This window comes from Xenopus laevis, chromosome 5L (genome assembly GCF_017654675.1).
Source record: "Xenopus laevis strain J_2021 chromosome 5L, Xenopus_laevis_v10.1, whole genome shotgun sequence".
In the NCBI taxonomy this organism is placed as follows: domain Eukaryota; kingdom Metazoa; phylum Chordata; class Amphibia; order Anura; family Pipidae; genus Xenopus; species Xenopus laevis.
The window spans coordinates 53,829,773-53,848,525 of NC_054379.1; the positions used below are offsets into that span (position 1 = coordinate 53,829,773).

The window sequence follows — 18,753 nt, forward strand, 5'->3', positions numbered from 1 at the left end:
GAGGCTCACCAATTAATCTTAGACCAGGGGCCCACTCTTAGTAATATTATTCTTTCTCTCCTCACTCAACCTCTATTCTCCTAGTCTCTTTTTCACATACTATAATCTATTATTCCATCTATTTCTCATAGAAATAAGAAATGGCCATGAAATAGGCCAGATGTCTAGCAGCATAAGGGCCCACTGACACCTTGGCCCACCGGGACTTTTCCTGGTATCCCGGTGGGCCAGTCCGACAGTGAATAAGGAAGCAAACATGGTCCCTAACATTTCTTTACAAATGTTTTTTGCACTAACAAACATATAACACTCCCCCATTAATGGCCAATATAATGAATTTTGTAATAACAGCCACCTGCTGATCAATTGCTATAACTGTACAGCCAGTCAAAGGGCCTAGACACTGGCTGGAGGGGACAATTGAGCTTCAATTACATAGCAGAAAGCACTCAAGTAAATCCAATGAAAGACGTCACTAGGCTCAAATATGGTGTTTTTTCCCTGTTTGTTTTTCTTTTTCAATAGGCTTAAACAGAACAGGTTCACAACACATTTGCCATAAATGGAAACATTTGAATATAAAATTCTGGGACATGTCCTGACACGTTCAGCCATACATCAAGATGACAATGAATACGAAGGTGTAATTGGAGATTTGCATCCCATTGTGAAATAATTTCAGGGTCCCTCCCAACATGAAGATCTAATTTACACATATATTGACACATTGCTGCCAGGATTAATAGCAAAAATACAATCAGTGCTTGTAGAGTTAATAATTCAAAGTTATATAATGCAGGTGTAGAACTGGGAGCTCAGTGCTATGGGGCTGCATGAATATTTTGTAGGTTGAAAGGTATATAATTGGTAAAATCACAGTCAATATTGCTGTTGCTATTCAGTTCCATTCTGACATTTTGGTGGTTATTAAAGGTCGTGTTTGTGAGGTTTTTTTCCTACCTCAAATAAACTCACAAACTCGAATGTTTGCTTATCTATGAAAAAAATTTGAATGTGAAAAACTTGAATACCATGAATTTATCAAGTTTAAAGGCTAAAAACCTTGAATACAATAAATGTATTGCATTTTTGAGCACAAACCAGCGTAAAACACATTAAAATCATTAAGGCAAAAAACTTCAAATGGTTAAAGGGACCTCTGCCATTGATTTTTACATGCATTTGAAAGGTTTCAGCTGGAGTATTTTCGGAATCGGCCTTTTTTTAGTGAAACTACCCTGGAAAAACTTGAATTTTTTGAGAAAACACAACTCAACCTTTAATAAATAACCCCCCTTGTGTCTGGAAAGTCTATGCACAAAGAGAACCAACACATTTGATTTATTAGTCAAAAGTGTGTGTTCCATTAAACCACAGAGGGCCAACGTTTGGTGTCCTGCATGTGCATAGACATAGAGGAGGGTGCTGTTCTCTCCCAGTACTAAAGCACTGGACAGTCATGACAGTGTGTGCATGTGGACATTCTATATTATCATGTCTGGAAAGTCAACAGACCATAGGCTGATGCAGTGCTAGGGCCACCATCAGAACCCTGCCTCCTTTGGGGGGGACGGTTGTATACCTTAGGAATGATTCTCGTGCATCTCTGTTGGCATCATCTTCGATGTAGATATTAATATACTTGGTACTTGGCTATATGTAGTGTAAGGGTTCCGTTTCTGTATTTTTTTTTGGGGGGGGGGGCTGTGATCAGTAGTCCCTTCTCCACACAAAAATTTAAAAAATTCTCTTGTGCCATAAAGTAGCTTCCTGTAGAATATTTAGCTAAAAGCCATTCTATCATGTAACTACATTCAGTGGTGACCAAATTCAAACTTACAGTTAACTGTTAGAGGAAACCCCAACTTTTCTGTTTTGGGGCACCAGCATAAGGTTTCTTACATTTAAAAAAGCAGTACAACTTTTGAAAAATAATTTTAAAAATAATCTGTTATCTGTGCAAAGTTCCCTGTAAACAATTACCTAAAACTGGAGATCTGTAAGTACATTTTGACTTGATATATTCATTCAGTGGCAAATTTTGACCTTTTAATACCCAATATAACCCTAATGTTATATGCTTTGCATGTTTAAAAACTTTCATAGATTAAACCGTATTGGAACTAACAAGTTGTCCATTACAGCCTGCTCAGATTTGTTTGATCACTATAAAAGGTTGCATTTAGCGTCTCACAAAACAGCACAATGAGGGTGAAAGACCGTTGAAATTACACTGAGATCGTGCAAGAAAAACACTACATTATGGTTTACAGTTACACACATGGCAAATTGCAAAGTAGCTCTTGTCTTTGCCTTCATAATTGAACCCTATAGAGTCTTATTGTTTCCTTTATTCTCAAATAGCAACAGTGCACTTTACTTACAAATTGCATCAAAGAAAAACAAAGAAAAGAAATATGCACACAGCCAGAATTACACTGGAATTTTGGGAAAACTTTGTATTATGATGATAAAACATAGGGAATTGTTTCCATAATTGTGCTAATATTGTGTTCATTTAAAATTAACTTTTTTTTAAATTTGTTTATGGGTTTATGGGCAATCTCTCTTATTTCACAAATAGATCATCCGACTGGATTAGCCTTTGTGCAGCTTGTATTTATAACCACATGATGGCAGTTCAGGGACTAGAAAGCACTTCAATAACTATATGTGTTTTTTTCCAGCTTTGTTGCATTTACATCAGCTTTTAAACAAACTGCACTCTATATAACAGTTTTGTCCAACTTCTGTGGTACAGGGAGCATAGGGCAGGCAGCATATGGCACACACAGGGAGCATAGGGCAGGCAGAATATGACACATACAGGGAGCATAGGGCAGACAGAATATGACACACACAGGGAGCATAACAGAAGCACTGCTTTTGGTATAAGGTAAGTGATTATAATCACTAACCTAACTTAACAATTGGCACCCACGCAGTGATTTTAACTTTAATTATCCTTTAAATTAATGAACTTTGTACATTTATCATAAATGAGTAATCATATTTAGGAGAAAGCTGTTTTCCTTGGAAATTCACTAACAATATATAAATGGCGCTACAATGGAGATAACGAGAACAGATGAAAAGATAGTCGCTGAGGTTGAAGATATTTATGTTCATCTTATGTAAGTGAAACCCTCTTCCATTGTCCTCAGATTACAAACTGTGGGCTTTGTACAGCACAATCAGGTCTATCCAATTCACTCTATTTGGGGAAAACTGACGTATATGTTGCAGCAAATACATTACACAACCTTAATAAAGACAATAGAGTTGTTATAATGCCCTACACATGAGCCCACTGTATAGTTAATATTCCATATGTTAGAAAATGTATGGGGGAACCCGATTACCCAAAAAAACTATTTTAAGGACTTTTGCAGGCTATCACTCTGAAAAAAGGAAAAAAAGGAAAAGTTTTTTGGAATTAGAAACTTTTTCCACTTAAAAATATGATGTAAGTAACAGAAGAATGAGGAAGATCTATGTACTCCTTTGCACTTTGCATGGTCTGAGCTGGTGAAGGCAAGTCTGGCAAAAGAGGCAACGTTCAGTAAAATCTGCAAATGAGAAAGTGCGCATGAGCACTAGCGTCTGTCTCTTTCACTAGTGAAGTTACGCCCGCGCCCGTTAGTAAATCAGTGAAGTGCCTAAAAACGGTAACGCTGGCGAATCATTGCCAGCATAAAGCTGGCCATAGATGCAAAGATCCAATCGTACAAATCCTGGATTCGTACGATTTTGGGACCGTGTGTGGAGAGTCCCGACATTTTTCGTCCCATGGAGATCGGACGTTTGGACGATTGACCAGGTTAAAAGATTTCTGTCGGCTGCCGATAATATCTCTGCATATATTGCTGATCTGACGATTTTCAGTGGGAGTGGGAGCTTTGTCGGACATCAACTTTCGTACGATTGCTGTAGGGGCAGAAAATCGGCTTTACTACTTTATTTAAACTGAAGGTTAGTGGCAGGTCGGGAGATGGGGAAGTCCAATCGTTCGAGGATTCGAACGATCGGATCTTTGCGTCTATGGCCAGCTTTCAGGGCCGGAACTAGGGGTAGGCAGAAGAGGCAAGTGCCTAGGGCGCAAAGGCAGAGGGGCGCCAAGCACGTACCTCTTCTGAGCCCTTCCCCTAGTCCGGACCCTTGTGTCCTTAAGCTGTGGCTGCAGCTCAGTTGTTTTTTGATGTGTGCGCGCCCTTCCACGCATGCGCACTGGCTGGTATTTTGACATTTTACTGGCCAGGCCGGTAAAATACCGGCCAGGTGGCAACCCTAGGCACTGGGCTGGGGAAAATGTTGTTGTACGGCCTGTGATTTCTGATGGCAGCTGGGCGGCCCTTATTATAAGGGTATATTTTGCATATATGTATTATTACGTGATCAGTCTGGAACTCTACAAAACAGGGCTAGTGTGTGTTTAACAGTAGGAAGAAGAGGATTTGAAACACTTAAAAATGGCAAACACATGTAGAGAATTGTAGAGGGAACATGGCTAGAGTCAGCCAGGAGACACAACATGGACTGGAACTGAACAACTGAAACATAAGAAAACACTTCTTTCCAGAAATAATTCATGAGAGATTTATAGCAGCACCAGAGTATAACAGGGCTTTATTAGCAGGTTCATGCAGCCATTACACATCAACAGTAGCTTTACTCTAACACCCCAAGCTGTATAGAAAGTATTGTGCATGAACAGCTCATGTGCACAGTGACACCTACAGGCCATTTGTATAAACACCACACCTGCCAGCAGATGTGGAATCATGAATTCAGTAAGGAATGCTTTCAGTACACACCAAACCAAAGTAAAATAAGGAGGAGCATCCGATACAAGTAAAACTGGTTCTTGTTCCTGTAGTTCATGCCATTGATTTGTACATTGCAAGCGCTAGAGGGCGCCAATGGGCTTCACCTGCCCAACAAGGAAGGAGGAGCGAGCTGAGGAGGAAGAAAGTAAACTCCCTGCAGGCTCCACAAGAAAACTCTCTAAACTCCCGAAGGGTAAAAAGATTCCAGGAAAAGAAACACAATTGCAACAGAGCTGAACCATCGCAGCCTGAATATGAGATCACCAACAACTATAAGGATGGAAATCACGTGATGTGCCCGAAGGTTATATATGATGCTGGATTAGAACTACGGGCTACTTGATCCCGGTCCTTCCAGTCTGACAGCTCCGGGCTGCGCACGACTCAGTCTGCTGCACTGCTTCCAATGAGCGTCCTCTCCCCGGCGGCGGCGGCTGGAAATAGGAGCGGGAAATGATTAAATTCTGATCCAGATTAAGAAGTAGGCGAGTCCCTGTGACAGAGCAACTGGTTTGCGGGTCCCTCACTCCCATAGCCACTGGCTGCACAAACTGAAGATGTGGCTACTGGGCCGGGCTTGGCTGTGAGTGTCACCGGGCTGAGGGTCTCTGGACTGGAGGGTGCCAAGTTATATCCATTGCTGGCACAGTTACTACCCCTCCCTGCTGTACATTCATGAGGAATGATGGGGTCCTAAATCCCCTGTGTGGTGTCTGCCTGCTGTACTGGCACTTTGCTTGTGCCCTACCCGGCCCCACACGGAACAATGGCTCTGAGTAAAGCGCTGAAAGTGCACGTCAGGCACGAGCCTGCCCCTTATAGTGTCCTTCTCGAGTCCCGCAACAGGGAGGACTGTCTGCTCTTCGAGTCGGGCACAGTGGCCACCCTCAGTAAGTATCAGCTGCCACTGGCTGCCTTGCCTACACCCCTCCACAGTCAATACAAATGCAGTGTCACCACAGATGCTGCGAGTTCAGCAGCTGGAAGGCCACCCAATTACTCCCACCATGGGCTACAGTTGTTACTGGGCAGATATTTTATCTGGAAATTATTTCCACCCATGCATATCACTTTCTCTCGGATTTATTCATCTTTCTCAAACGTCTCTAACATAACAACTAGGGATGCACCTAATCCACTATTTTGGATTCGACCAAACCCCGAATCCTTCGCTAAAGATTTGGTTTTATACAGAATCCGAATCCTAATTTGCATATGCAAATTAGGGGTGGGAAGGGGCAAACATATTTTACTTCCTTGTTTTGTGACAAAAAGTCACTCTATTTCCCTCCCCACCCCTAATTTGCCTATGCAAATTCGGATTCGGTTTGGCCGGGCAGAAGGATTCGGCCGAATCCTGGATTTGGTGCATCCCTACTCAAAACCCATTCCTACAGTTAACATTCTTTACACTCTTACAGGTCTGGTCAGTATTACCTGTGTGGTGCAAATGGCAGGTGCCAGGATTACAGTGTATGCTTATGGAAAGTTCATTTCACCTATTAGTGAGTGAGTGACTGACAGGGCAGAGCTGTGTAAATGGCCGCCTGTACCTATCCAATGGCATATATATATATGTATATATATATATATATATATATATATATATATATATATATATATATATATATATATATTGGCTTATGTAACATGTGACCCTTTATCCAGAATGCTCAGGATCTGGGGCTTTCTGGATAACTGGTCTTACTGTAATTTGGATCTCCTTACTACTAGAAAATCATGTAAACATTAAATAAACCCAATAGGCTGGTTTTGCTTCCAATAAGGATTAATTATATCTTAGTTTGTATAATATACAAGGTAATGCTTTATTACTACAGAGTAAAAGTTAATCATTTTTAAAAATGTGGATTATTTGGATAAAATGGAATCTCTGTACATAATATACAGTGTGGGCAAAATCTTCGGCATACATTCTTACTTATTTGTGGGGCTTTTTGTTTTGACCTGGAAGCTTTTCAAAGCACCACCAGATTTAATAGACATTACTCTAAGGATCTTCCCAGTAGATGGCAAGAGCCAGGGAAGCAGATTGCATTAGTGCTTATCTTTCCTTAGTTATCTCTCATACTGAGACACACCCATGGTCTTCTGTGCTAAATTTACAGTATTCATTCAGTATTCAATTAATATTGGTTTATTCCTGTGGCCTACAAAGTGTTTTAAGTTTTTCTATCTTATATACACCTGAAAGCTTAGCCTCATGTTCAGCCTGGGTGAGATTTAGGGTGAAATGTCTATTTGCTAGTTTAAATATACTTGGATCTATGGCTAGATGACTGGTTTTCCTATAGCTGTTTCTTTGCCATAAGGGGGTCCTGATGACAGTTTTAACCAAAAAAGAGCAAAAAAGTTCACTGGCACACAAGTAATGCTGGCAGGATGAACGAAATGCTAGCATGCCGCACTAAATAAATTTAAAGCAAGGGTTTTACCCTGCCAACATTACCTGTGTGCCAGTGAACTTTTTTTGCTCTTTATTGCCAATGGGTTGCCCTATTTGCTGAGCACCAGGGATCCATTTTTTCCAGGAGGGCCAGGGTGTGCGTCTGCATTTGGATAACGTGAACAGTTTATACAGTACCTCCCATGGTGGCTTAAACTGAAGAAGTCTCAGTCTGGAAACTTTTGCCGTAGAGTTAAGGTTATTGGCAGCTGCACTTCATTGTTATGTTTTAAAATGAGAGCCCTATGGTATTTATAAAATGTGAGCTTGTATGTGTTTTACCAAATTCTACACTGAAGATTTGGCTTAAAACTGATCCAAATGCTAATGTGCCTTTTTTTAGATTTGTGTATATTTTTGAAAAAGTTGTAAAACAGTTTAAAGTGGACACATTTTGCCACTGTTGCCATACTGTTATATGCAATTGTGGATGTGCATGTACCGGTATAGGATCTGTTATCCAGAAACCTGTTATCCCAAAAACTCTGAAGTACAGAATAGCCATGTCCCATAGACTCCATTTTAATCAAATTACATGTATTTCCAAGCATTCTGGATAACAGGTCCCATACCTGTACAAGCAAATCAGATTTTAAAATGTATGGGACCTGTTATCCAGAATGCTTGGGACCTGGGGTTTTCCAGATAACTGGTCTTTCCCTAATTTGGATAGTCATACCTTAAGTCTACTAAAAAAGATTTTAACATGATTGTGATCCAGTAGGATTGTTTTGCCTTCAATAAGCATTAATTAGATCTTAGTTTGGATCAAGTACAAGGTACTGTTTTATTATTACAGAGAAAAATGAAATAATTTTTAAAAATTTGGATTATTTGATTATAATGGAGTCTATGAGAGATGGGTTTCCCATAATTTGGAGCTTTCTGGATAACGGGTTTTTCGGTTAACGGATCCTATACCTGCACTTGATACCAACTAAGATACAATTTATTCTTATTGGAGGCAAAACAATCTTAATGGGTTTATTTAATGTTTAAATACATTTTAGCAGATTTAAATTATGGAGATCCAAATTATGGAAAGATCCCTTATCTTGAAAACCACAGGTCCCAAGTAGTGATGTGCGAGCCGACCCCTGGACAAAATGCGCGGGTTGCAGGTCAAGCTCTTCTCCTGCTCTCCCCGCCCGCGACCTAGTACTGCCAGCTTCTGGCGCCTGAATTTGTAGACTTCCGCCACCCCTTTTGTGACGTCACCGCGGGGCGAAATTCTCAACCCACACATCACTAGTCCCAAGCATTCTGGAGAACTGGTTCCATACCTATATAAGTATTTGCTTGAAATGTACCCCTATATTTTTATTAATACAGGGTGCAAATAAAAGAATAAGTAAGGCTGCTTTTTTTTTTCAGTAAAGTTGGCATTCCTAGTAGTGATGTGTGGGTCGGGACCTCTCCAACCCATAACCACCCGAGCCAGACTTCAGGGTTCCTTTTATAAATCCACCCCCAATGGTGACGTCACAAAAGAAGAACCCGGACGTTGGAAGCTGGCATTTGAAGGTGGCAATCTTCACCTTTGAGGCTATTTTAGCACTATGACAACGGTTGGTCTTTCATTAGCCCTAATGACTTGTGCCAACCAAAAAAAAAAAATCAGAGCAGGTTTACTAAACTGTGATCACTTCTGTTAAGTATCACACTATGTAAGCTGTTTTGCATGGTTTACCAAAGTCTAGCACAAAAATTATTGCCTAATTATACCAGAATTTACACAATTTTCTCTCACCACCCACAAAATGCATTTTGTCAAATTAAGCAACAAAATTGTATAGTGGGACAGATGTGACATCAGTTTGTTACATGACCAGCAAGCATTAGTGACTCTAACTGGAGAAGAATTATATAAACCAGATAATAGACCTCACTGAGGTCACATGCAGGCCCAGGTGCACTGTCCTTAGCCTTTAGCTAGGAGAGCAAAATCACCCATATGAACTTGAGCAAGCACTTAAAAGGGTTGGTCATCTTTGAGTTAACTTTCAGTATGATGTAGAGAGTGATATTCTGAGACAATTTGCTATCACTTTTACATTTTTATTACTGGTGGGTTTTCAAGTTATTTAGCTTTTTATTCAGTTGTTCTCCAGTTTGCAATTTCAGCAATCTGGTTGCTAGGGTCCAAATTACCCTAGCAACCATGCATTGATCTGAATAAGAGACTGAAATATGAATAGTAGAGGAACTGAATAGAAAGATGAATAATACTAGTAGCAATAATAACAAATGTGTAGCTTTACCGAGCATTTGTTTTGTTTTAAATGGGGTCAGTGACCCCCATTTGAAAGCTGGAAAGAGTCAGTAGAAGACAGCAAATAAAAGACTACAAAAAATAAATAATGAAGACCTATTGAAAAGTTTCTTAGAATTGGCCGTTCTATAACATACTAAAAGTGAACTTAAAGTTGAACCACCTCTTTAATGAGCAATCCATCAATAGGCAAAGTAAAAGCAATGTTGGTTTATTCAGTACCCATTACAGAGGCAGCTTTAACGTGTTTTTTGTTAACAAAACTTAGGGGGTAATTTACTAACTACTTGTCAGGCTTTTTGGGGCAAAAACTTGAATTTTTCATAGAACAAAAAAACTCAAATTTTTTGAGATTTATTATACCCCTTATATGCCCGAATCTGAAAATCCACAGACCTGTTGAGGTCATGTATAAGTGAATGGGAGATGTACCTTACCCAATTAGAAGATATCGTTGTTTACACTGAGTTAAGCATGAAAATCCAAAATATTCTGGGTTTATAAATTGAGCGATGATTTGGATTTTTGCTTTTTTCTGATTTATTTGAGTTATTTTATTAATAAATGAGGTAAAATCAGGAATAGGAGTTTGATCAAGCTTTTTTTATTGGAACAATGACATAAAATCGGATTTTAGTAAATAACCCCCTTAGTCATAAGAGGAGTAGAGTGTTACTTATTAGTAGTAAATTCTTTTATATTAATAAATTAAAATAATCACGAATATTAACTAATTAGCAATAATTACTTTTGATAAAATATTGATACATCTATAATAATTACTTTATTAATACAACATATTATAAATTCTTATAAACCGTTCAAAAGTGTTGTCTTTTGTCTCAAAAAAAACCCAAGATTTATTGCAGATGCTATTGTTAATGTAAATGGGTGTCAAAATGGGTGTCTTTTGATGCGCCAGAAATAAGATTGAAACACAGGAGCTGACTTCGTTTTGGGCAAAAATAAAAAAATTGCTATGTTAATTGACAAGATATGAGTTGTAACTGTAAAGCCTGCTTTTTATCTGTAAGGAAGAATGAGTCAGTAGGCAAATAGGAGGAGGCAAAGACTTGGCCTGGATTGTTTTGCAGTTAGCTAAAGCCCTTTGATATATTCAGTAATTTATGTGATATACACTTCTCCTGCCAGTTACATCCAGCATTGATGTCTGACTCTTGAGAAGAGGAAGAACTCATACAAATATATATATATATATATATATATATATATAATAAAGTGCCATGTACAAGCAGTATCTATAGCTGTGGTTTTGCAAGTTGGCTGCCAGCGTGCAGTGACAATATCTATGTGTTCATGCAGGACGTTTCCCAATAGCAGTTATAGCGTGAGCCAAAATGTGTGCTGCAGTTGCTTCAATTTGTATGTTGTTGCAGCTGCTTTAGTGGCTGGTGACGTTATTTTCAGAATACATTCAGTCCTAGAACAGCTGGTATATTCTATGTGACACATTTATTGTGGATATTTTTTTAATTGCCTAGATCTGTTGCTCAAGTTCCTCCATCTCTGTGTATGGAATCTGCTTGTACTGTAATGGTACGGACATGCCCGGTTTATAGTGCCTTTAATATTTTGTCGGCCATTGTTTGAAAGGCGCATTGCATGGTGACAAATAAGTGTGTACAACTGTTTTGCAGATTCTCCTTCGTGAGTGCAGATCTTGGCTGACAGGGTGCCAAGGATATTTGGCATCATGAGATTCAGTCAAGGGGTTTTCCATGTTGTAGTGTCTGTCCTTTTTTTTTAATTTTTTTAAAGCTGTCTCCTAAACTTTTTATTTTTTTGAAAGGCTTTTTGTTGTGCTAACTTGGTAACCCGTGTGTTCTCCAGGCGGATAATAACCCCTCCTCTCTGAAACCCAGTGATAGTGAGTCAGAACTATTAACATCTGAATCTTCCCTACTTCAGGCTGTGTGCCTCCTTCCATCAGAACGAAATACATTCAGTGCAGCAATACCAGTGTGATGTCCGTTGTATTCTGACAGTTTGCATAGTAGGCATGTTATTTCAGCTCAAATGTTTATCATGCAAAGCAAGAAACGGATAACAGATGACGATTTGCATGCTGTATTCAGTAATTTGCTGACATTTCCAGTGTTAAACTTGACATACTTTTGCTCTTCATTTGCATACACATTATTTTCAAGGTAAAATTAAGAACTATTTTTTAAGCAAGTTACAAACAGGCTATCATATCTTGTGTGAAGAGAGGCCATTGTTGAGAGGGGATTAGTGAAGATTAACTTGATTATTTCAGAAACGGGTCAGAATATTTAATCAATTATATTTAAAAACATTTTTAATTCAGTATGATGAAACTTATATTAAATTACATTTCCATGACAGCTTCTGTTTAAGTACTGAAGTCTATCCTCTGGCACATATTAGGCACTGTGCTCACACTCAGACCTAGGTCATATTAGCCAATGAATGGACTGAAATGTGTCCAACTGTCAGGTGCAGAAACATCACATAATGGAGGTGAGCAGTACCAAGAAACAGCCATGTCTGATTTTAACCCAATTTCTTATTTTTTCACACAAAGCAGCATTTCTGTCAAGCTTTATGGTTCTGTAACAGAGCATTCAGACACAACTGCTTAGAGGTGTTAAAGAGCTACTGACAACATTTTGATACTACTTCAGTGCTTGCCTTGGACTTGAGCAGGGAAAAAAGCAGGCTGCAAACCCAACTTCCAGTGCTCCTTAAAGGGCACCTGTTGGGCTAAAATATTTTCCCCAACCAATAGCTAACAGAGCCCGCACTCCAGTGTGGGGGGGGGGTAACTAGTTTTTTACCCCCGCCAGCGCTAGGACACTTGAACCTGGAGGGAGCTCCAGGTGCGACTAGCCATGTTGTGCAGAACGCATGTGCTTAATGAACTTCTTATGTCACACGCATCATGTTGCGGCATTCGCTCATTATGCGCAAGTGTATGCCCCAACATGGCCGTTCAAACCAGGAGCTTCCTCCCGATGAAGGTGTCCTAGTACTGACAGTGGCAATTTGATAAAAACTACTGTTACCCCCAACCAGAGTGAGGGCTCTATTAGCCCGCACCTTTGGTTGAGGAAAATATTTTTGCCCAACAGGTGGAATATGAATTGACTGTGGCATGGAAATTTAGCAAGCTCAAGCCCCAAAAACATAGTATTTTAAAAAAATAAAAAAAAGAGGTGCCCTTCCCAAAATATTGGATCCTGGTGATGACATTGCAGAGTTTGTTTCAGTATCTGTGTGAACCTCTTGGTACCAATGCTATTGTGTGAAAGATCCTGCATTTTGTTCTGCACGACAAAGTAATTGTTTGTGTAACTATTGTTTTCTGAATGATTCATTTTATCCTCAGCTTGCTCAGTTGTTGCTGCTATTGACTTATTGACATTCCAGGAGAGTGAGGTCAGTTAAGAGGCAGCTTATATCTGCTTCTCTGTTGGCAGCTTTAAAAAGTAATGCTTTTGGAGACATTCTGTAAATTACGAGTATGCTTTCAAAATATTTAGAATATGCTATGCAAAAAAAACTGACATGTGACCTAGTTTGCGTGTTTACTGCTAATATTTGGACACTTCATTACAATTTGCTACTTCAATTTTAATGGCAACATGCTGCCATACTGTATGCTTACCACAAGTATTGATAAAGTCAGAATATTTGCAAATAATAATAAAAAAAAAACGTTCTAGGCTTATAAATATTAAATATGGCAGCTGGTAATATATGCATTTGTTCTCTTGTGTTATGTATAATAGATTGGCTGTAATGATAAACTTTGATTACGCACATGTTATAGGTTTCCTTCTTCTTAAACAGCCATAGGGTGTAAAGACTTCCTATTCCTCTCCACATAATTAGATCAGATCAGAGACATCTCCATGTATTCATCATTCCCCCTATTGATTCTAATAGCAATATTCCTATAATCTTAAAGTCATTTATCTGCACCAGATTATGACTCTACGCAAACAGGTGAAGGTGTTGTAAACTCAAAAATAGAATGTTGCCTTATTAGGAAAAATATAATTCTAAGCAACTTTCCACATATATTTAACTTAAATATTTTAATTTTTTGTTTCATAAAAATTCAAATGTAATGTACAGTAATTGCTGTTGAAAGAACAATCTGTGTCATCCTTGATATTTGATGAACTACTGTTTTGAACTATTGAATGTACAGTGTATCAAAAACCCGTTTAACAGGTCTGTGAAGAAGCAAGCAAAACATTGTGAGAAATGGAGTCTTGTCTGAAGGAGAGCTTGCTTCTGCAACATTGTTTCAAAAGTTAGAACCAGCAGTGCATAAATGGACAAATCCCTATTTCAGTTGCAAGCACATGTACAAATAACTCTAAAATCATAATGGGGCCAACATATTGGTTCTTATGCTAACTCCTGTGTTATGCTACACACACACATATTTATAGATATCATTTTTTTTAAAGGTTTGCCTGTGTTTGGCACAAATATACAATTACAAAAATGTGGTTTATCAAATGAAAATTTAAAAAGTTTGTTTTTCATTTTTGCAGCACCTAATGAAAAAGAGGTTATTAGGGGACAATATGAGAGACTTCAAGATGCTTATGGCTGCCTGGGTGAGCTTTGTCTAAAATCAGGTAAGTTAAAGATTGTTTTTAAAGGTGTTTGTGAGAAGTGTTTTGTTGTTTTGGGTGCCAGGCATATAAAAATTATCATGTTTATAGGGCCAGGGGCACACGGTGCTTTTTCTCTGCTTGTGTAGATATGCCAGTGGGGAAAATGTGATCAGCACTCTAGCGGCCCTTTTCTGCAAATACACTGACAGGCACGGCTTCAGCCTGTCAACACGCTCACAGTAAAATGTGGTAAGATAGAGGGCATGAACAGGTTTCCAACCGTAGTCACACACAGTATTATGGATTAAAGGGGTTGTTCAAGTATGATGTAGAGAGTGATATTCTGAGGCACTTTGCAATTTATTTTCATTTTTTGTTATTTGTGGTTTTTGAGTTATTTTGATTTTTATTCAGCAGCTCTCAAGTTTGCAATTTCAGCAATCTGGTTGCTAGGACCCATATAACCCTAGCAACCATGCACTGATTCGTATAAGAGACTGGAATATGACTAGGAGAGACCTGAATAGAAAGTTCAGTAGTAAAAAGTAGCAATAACAATACATTTGTATTCTTACAGAGCATTTGAAAGCTGGAAAGAGTCAGATGAGATGCTAATAATTAAAAAAACAAATAATTTGAAAGTTAAATTAAACATGCCATACCATCATTGCCCAACAGGCAGCCAATCAGAACTACAGATCTGACCGTAGGAAATCGTTTCAGCATTAACAATGTATTATTCTTGAATCCTGGACTCCTTCCAAGACAATATAAAATCTATATAAATGAAAGCCAATTTTCCCTTTTCACTAGCTGCCAGAAGCGACGGAAAAATTACTAGGCTTCCTGGAAAAAAGTGAACGTGTTACATGTAGGAAAAAAGTATAATGTATGTGTTTGCATGCACAATAAGAGAAGTTATAAACGGGTTTAGCCACAGCTGGAGTGTGAAAATCCAATAACACTGACAGAATATCAAGGGGAAAAATAAACTTACTGTTTTACATTAGCTTCTGTTACTGTTAGGTGACTAGTACCTGCAAATGGTGCAACAATATATTATAAATAAATATTATGCCAACAGTCAGTGCACTTCTCTAGAGATTAATCCATTTTAAAATAGGGAGGACAACCCTTTTCTTGGAGAGATCTCTCCATATGGACAGTAGGCAATCTCCTCGGTTCTTTTGTTTGCAGTAATCAGTTGTAGTAGATAGATCTACATGGCTCTACACTGCCTGAATGGATTCTTTGGACCATCTTCCTGCATCCTGCAGTCCTTACACTCCGTCCTGTATAGTAAACCGTGCACACTCAGGGGTGACTGGTAAATTACAGCTAATAATATAATAATATAGATAATGCACATTTGTTGGGAGGCCAAGGGATATGGGGGTCCTGCACTTGGGGGTTTGCTTCCTATAGCATTAAAATCCCCCCCCTCCCAACTGCAGTTCTTTAACTTTTGGCATGATCCTCAGGAACATGCGGTGGGGAGAGGGGTTGTGACAAGGGAGGCGGAGCAACTCTGGGTCCCTCTGAAGATTCTTTTGGCAGGGGTCTGGTGCCCTTGTTATGCTTCTGGCTGGTTCTTTTGTTTTTAGTTCCCAATGTACCTCCTGCAGCTGATGTGTGAAAGGAGACTATAACAGTGACTCACTCATAAGACAAGAGGAGGGAAAGTTGTGGATCTGCAGAGGAGCAGATTCTTCAGGTAGCAGGGCCATTGCTGGAGCAGTTTCTTGGCCATACATGCCCAGGATTGTTCAATAGTGATTTCTACCATATTGCCATATACAGGTGAGCTTTCAGGTTAGTTCCAACAGTCCATCCTACCATTCTATTGAATTAAAGTTTGTCTGAAATTTCAAGTGCTGATTTACCTTGCAGAAGCAAAAGTGAGATGAACTGAATCTCTTTTTTTACTGCATGCATGCTATCTGTCCATTTGGTCCAAGAACTGATCAGTTGGATAATTTGATGGGTCAGACAGTGGTGTCCATCATATCCATTACGTTTGCAAATCAGCTGTTAAAGGGAGTTCTTGATTTCCATACTTGATGCCATAGCATATTTATAAATCAGGGGGAGTCTAGAGCAAAAAAACCTGCGCAAAGAAGCTTGCGAACGTTAGCGACCATGTTTGCATCCTTTCTAATGGATTACCGACACCAACAACTGAATCGCAAAGTTTGCAACTAAATGGCTTTAGCAAACATTCTCAGTTTATGTAATAAAATTTCACAATTGCAAAAATATTAAATGAAACTCCAGAGCACACTTTAACGTGCAATGTAATATTCGCCAGCACATGATTTTTACATTGAAACTTTCGCAGACGCCATTTTAAATAATGCTTTTGATTTTTAATTACATTCCCCTTTATGAGTTATGTAAAGAACATTTGTATTTCTGCCTGTAGATAACCATATCTGTAAGAAACATGTTATTCTGATTTTATTATTAAATAAGATCTGTTTGTTCACAGTAATGTACCTACTTACATAAGTATACACATTAGAGAATAATTTTTGTTGTTGTATTTTTAAAAGGGATATGTCGTTCCACTAACAAATGCTTGATAAATATTGTTCCAATTTGGTTGCTGTACCAGCCCAGCAGGATTGCAGCCATATTACAAGGAAGATCTGCAACTCTGAACTACTCTGTAGGGTGATGTTCTCTCCTTGGTCAGTCCCCACAAACAATGTACTGCCCACTTCACATCTCCATTGGAAGTTCCAAATAGGGTTGCCACCTTTTTAAAATAAAATTACCGGCCAGTGGTGGGGACAGGTACTAAAGGGGCAGACCATGAAGCAAAAAGGGGCGGAGCCGGCAGTGACAACCCTAAACACAGCCCACAGTCCAGAATCGCACCTTCCATGTCACGTAAGCGCCGTGACCGGCGCTGCATAGCTGGGGTACTTCAAGCAGGGAGGGAGGAGGGAGCAGCGAAGCTGCTTAAAATTAAGTGGCGGTTCCTCCCCTCAGAATTTTACCGGCAATGTACAGATGAAGCCACTTGGATTTGTGAGTTAAATGCGTCATGACTCAGAGTTAATTGAAGAAACTGTGTTATCTAAAGTTATCTTATCTCATTTAATGCATTTAACCTTTTCATTAGCATACCAAAGCACCATTGTTCACAATGGTGAATGCTTTAATTAGATGGGATGTTGTGACACAGTTTTCTGTGTTAAATGAGATAAATGGGATATCTGTGTTTAGTTATTCTGTGTCAAACAGACAAACCAAAGTGGCTGCATCTGTAATTGCCGGTATTTTTTTAATACCGGCACCGGCCTTGAGACCCTTTTTTCCGGCTGGGCCGGTTAAATACCGGCTGGGTGGCAACCCTAGTTCCAAAAGCAGAATGCTTTCCCTGTTGAAGACTGTTGAAGCTTATAGGGCATCTTTAGGAATAATCCATATAGTGCAGAAGAAAGCTATCTTATGTATTACCGTATACACTTTTTTAGGTTAAAGGGATACTGTCATGGGAAAAAATTAATAGTTAATAGTGCTGCTCCAGCAGAATTCTGCACTGAAATCCATTTCTCGAAAGAGCAAACAGATTTTTTTATTTTCAATTTTGAAATCTGACATGGGGCTAGACATATTGTCAGTTTCCCAGCTGCCCCAAGTCATGTGACTTGTGCTCTGATAAACTCCAATCACTCTTTACTGCTGTACTGCAAGTTGGAGTGATATCACCCCCCCTCCCCCCCAGCAGCCAAACAAAAGAACAATGGGAAAGTAACCAGATAGCAGCTCCCTAACACAAGATAACAGCTGCCTAAGAACAACACTCAATAGTAAAAACCCATGTCTCACTGAGACACATTAATTTACATTGAGTAGAAAAAACAGCAGCCTGCCAGAAAGCATTTCTCTCCTAATGCAGGCACAAGTCACATGACTTGGAAATTGACAAAATGTCTAGCCCCATGTCAGATTTCAAAATTATATATAAAAAAATCTGTTTGCTCTTTTGAGAAATGGATTTCAGTGCAGTATTCTGCTGGAGTAGCACTATTAACTGATGCGTTTTCCTATGACAGGATCTCTTTAAGTAGTCTGCTTCTATAGTTAATACAGTTGCAGTTTAGCAAAACTTGAATACAAATAGTTACAAGTTAAGAAACTCAGTCAGCCAATTATGCACATTATGTTCCTGTACATTTTAGGGAAGTTTCTACCCATAGTTCTTATTCTTATGTAATATTGCCTTCCCCCAATATAGATATACATTTAGGCCCATAAATATTTGGACAGACAACTTTTTTTTCTAATTTTTGTTCTGTACATTACCACAATGAATTTTAAATTAAACAATGCAGATGCAGTTGAACTGCAGACTTTCAGCTTTAATTCAGTGGGTTGAACAAAAAGATATAAAAATGTGAGAAACTAAAGCCTTTTTTTTTTAACACAGTCACTTCATTTCAGGGGCTCAAAAGTAATTGGACAATTTAAAAAACTGAAAATAAAATGTTAATTTCTAATACTTGGTTAAAATACCATTTGCTGGCAATGACAGCCTGAGGTCTTCTGAAGCGTTGATCCAAC

The 18,753-nt window shown here is 38.9% G+C and overlaps 1 protein-coding gene across 3 annotated transcripts in view; it reads left to right on the forward strand.

Moving 5' to 3' along the window:
- Nucleotides 1-4,816: 4,816 nt before the first annotated feature.
- The window catches only part of synj2.L (synaptojanin 2 L homeolog), a 72,246-nt gene continuing 58,309 nt past the window's right edge, over nucleotides 4,817-18,753 (forward strand). Inside the window, exons 1-2 of one of the 3 annotated variants that reach the window (XM_018263087.2) lie at nucleotides 4,817-5,716; nucleotides 14,116-14,202. In XM_018263087.2, the coding sequence (XP_018118576.2) occupies nucleotides 5,593-5,716; nucleotides 14,116-14,202 (211 nt within the window). In that variant the 5' untranslated portion in view covers nucleotides 4,817-5,592. Of the gene's footprint in view, nucleotides 5,717-14,115; nucleotides 14,203-15,785; nucleotides 15,994-18,753 lie in introns of those variants that run through there. The other 2 variants (XM_041562768.1, XM_041562767.1) reach the window with 2 other exon arrangements.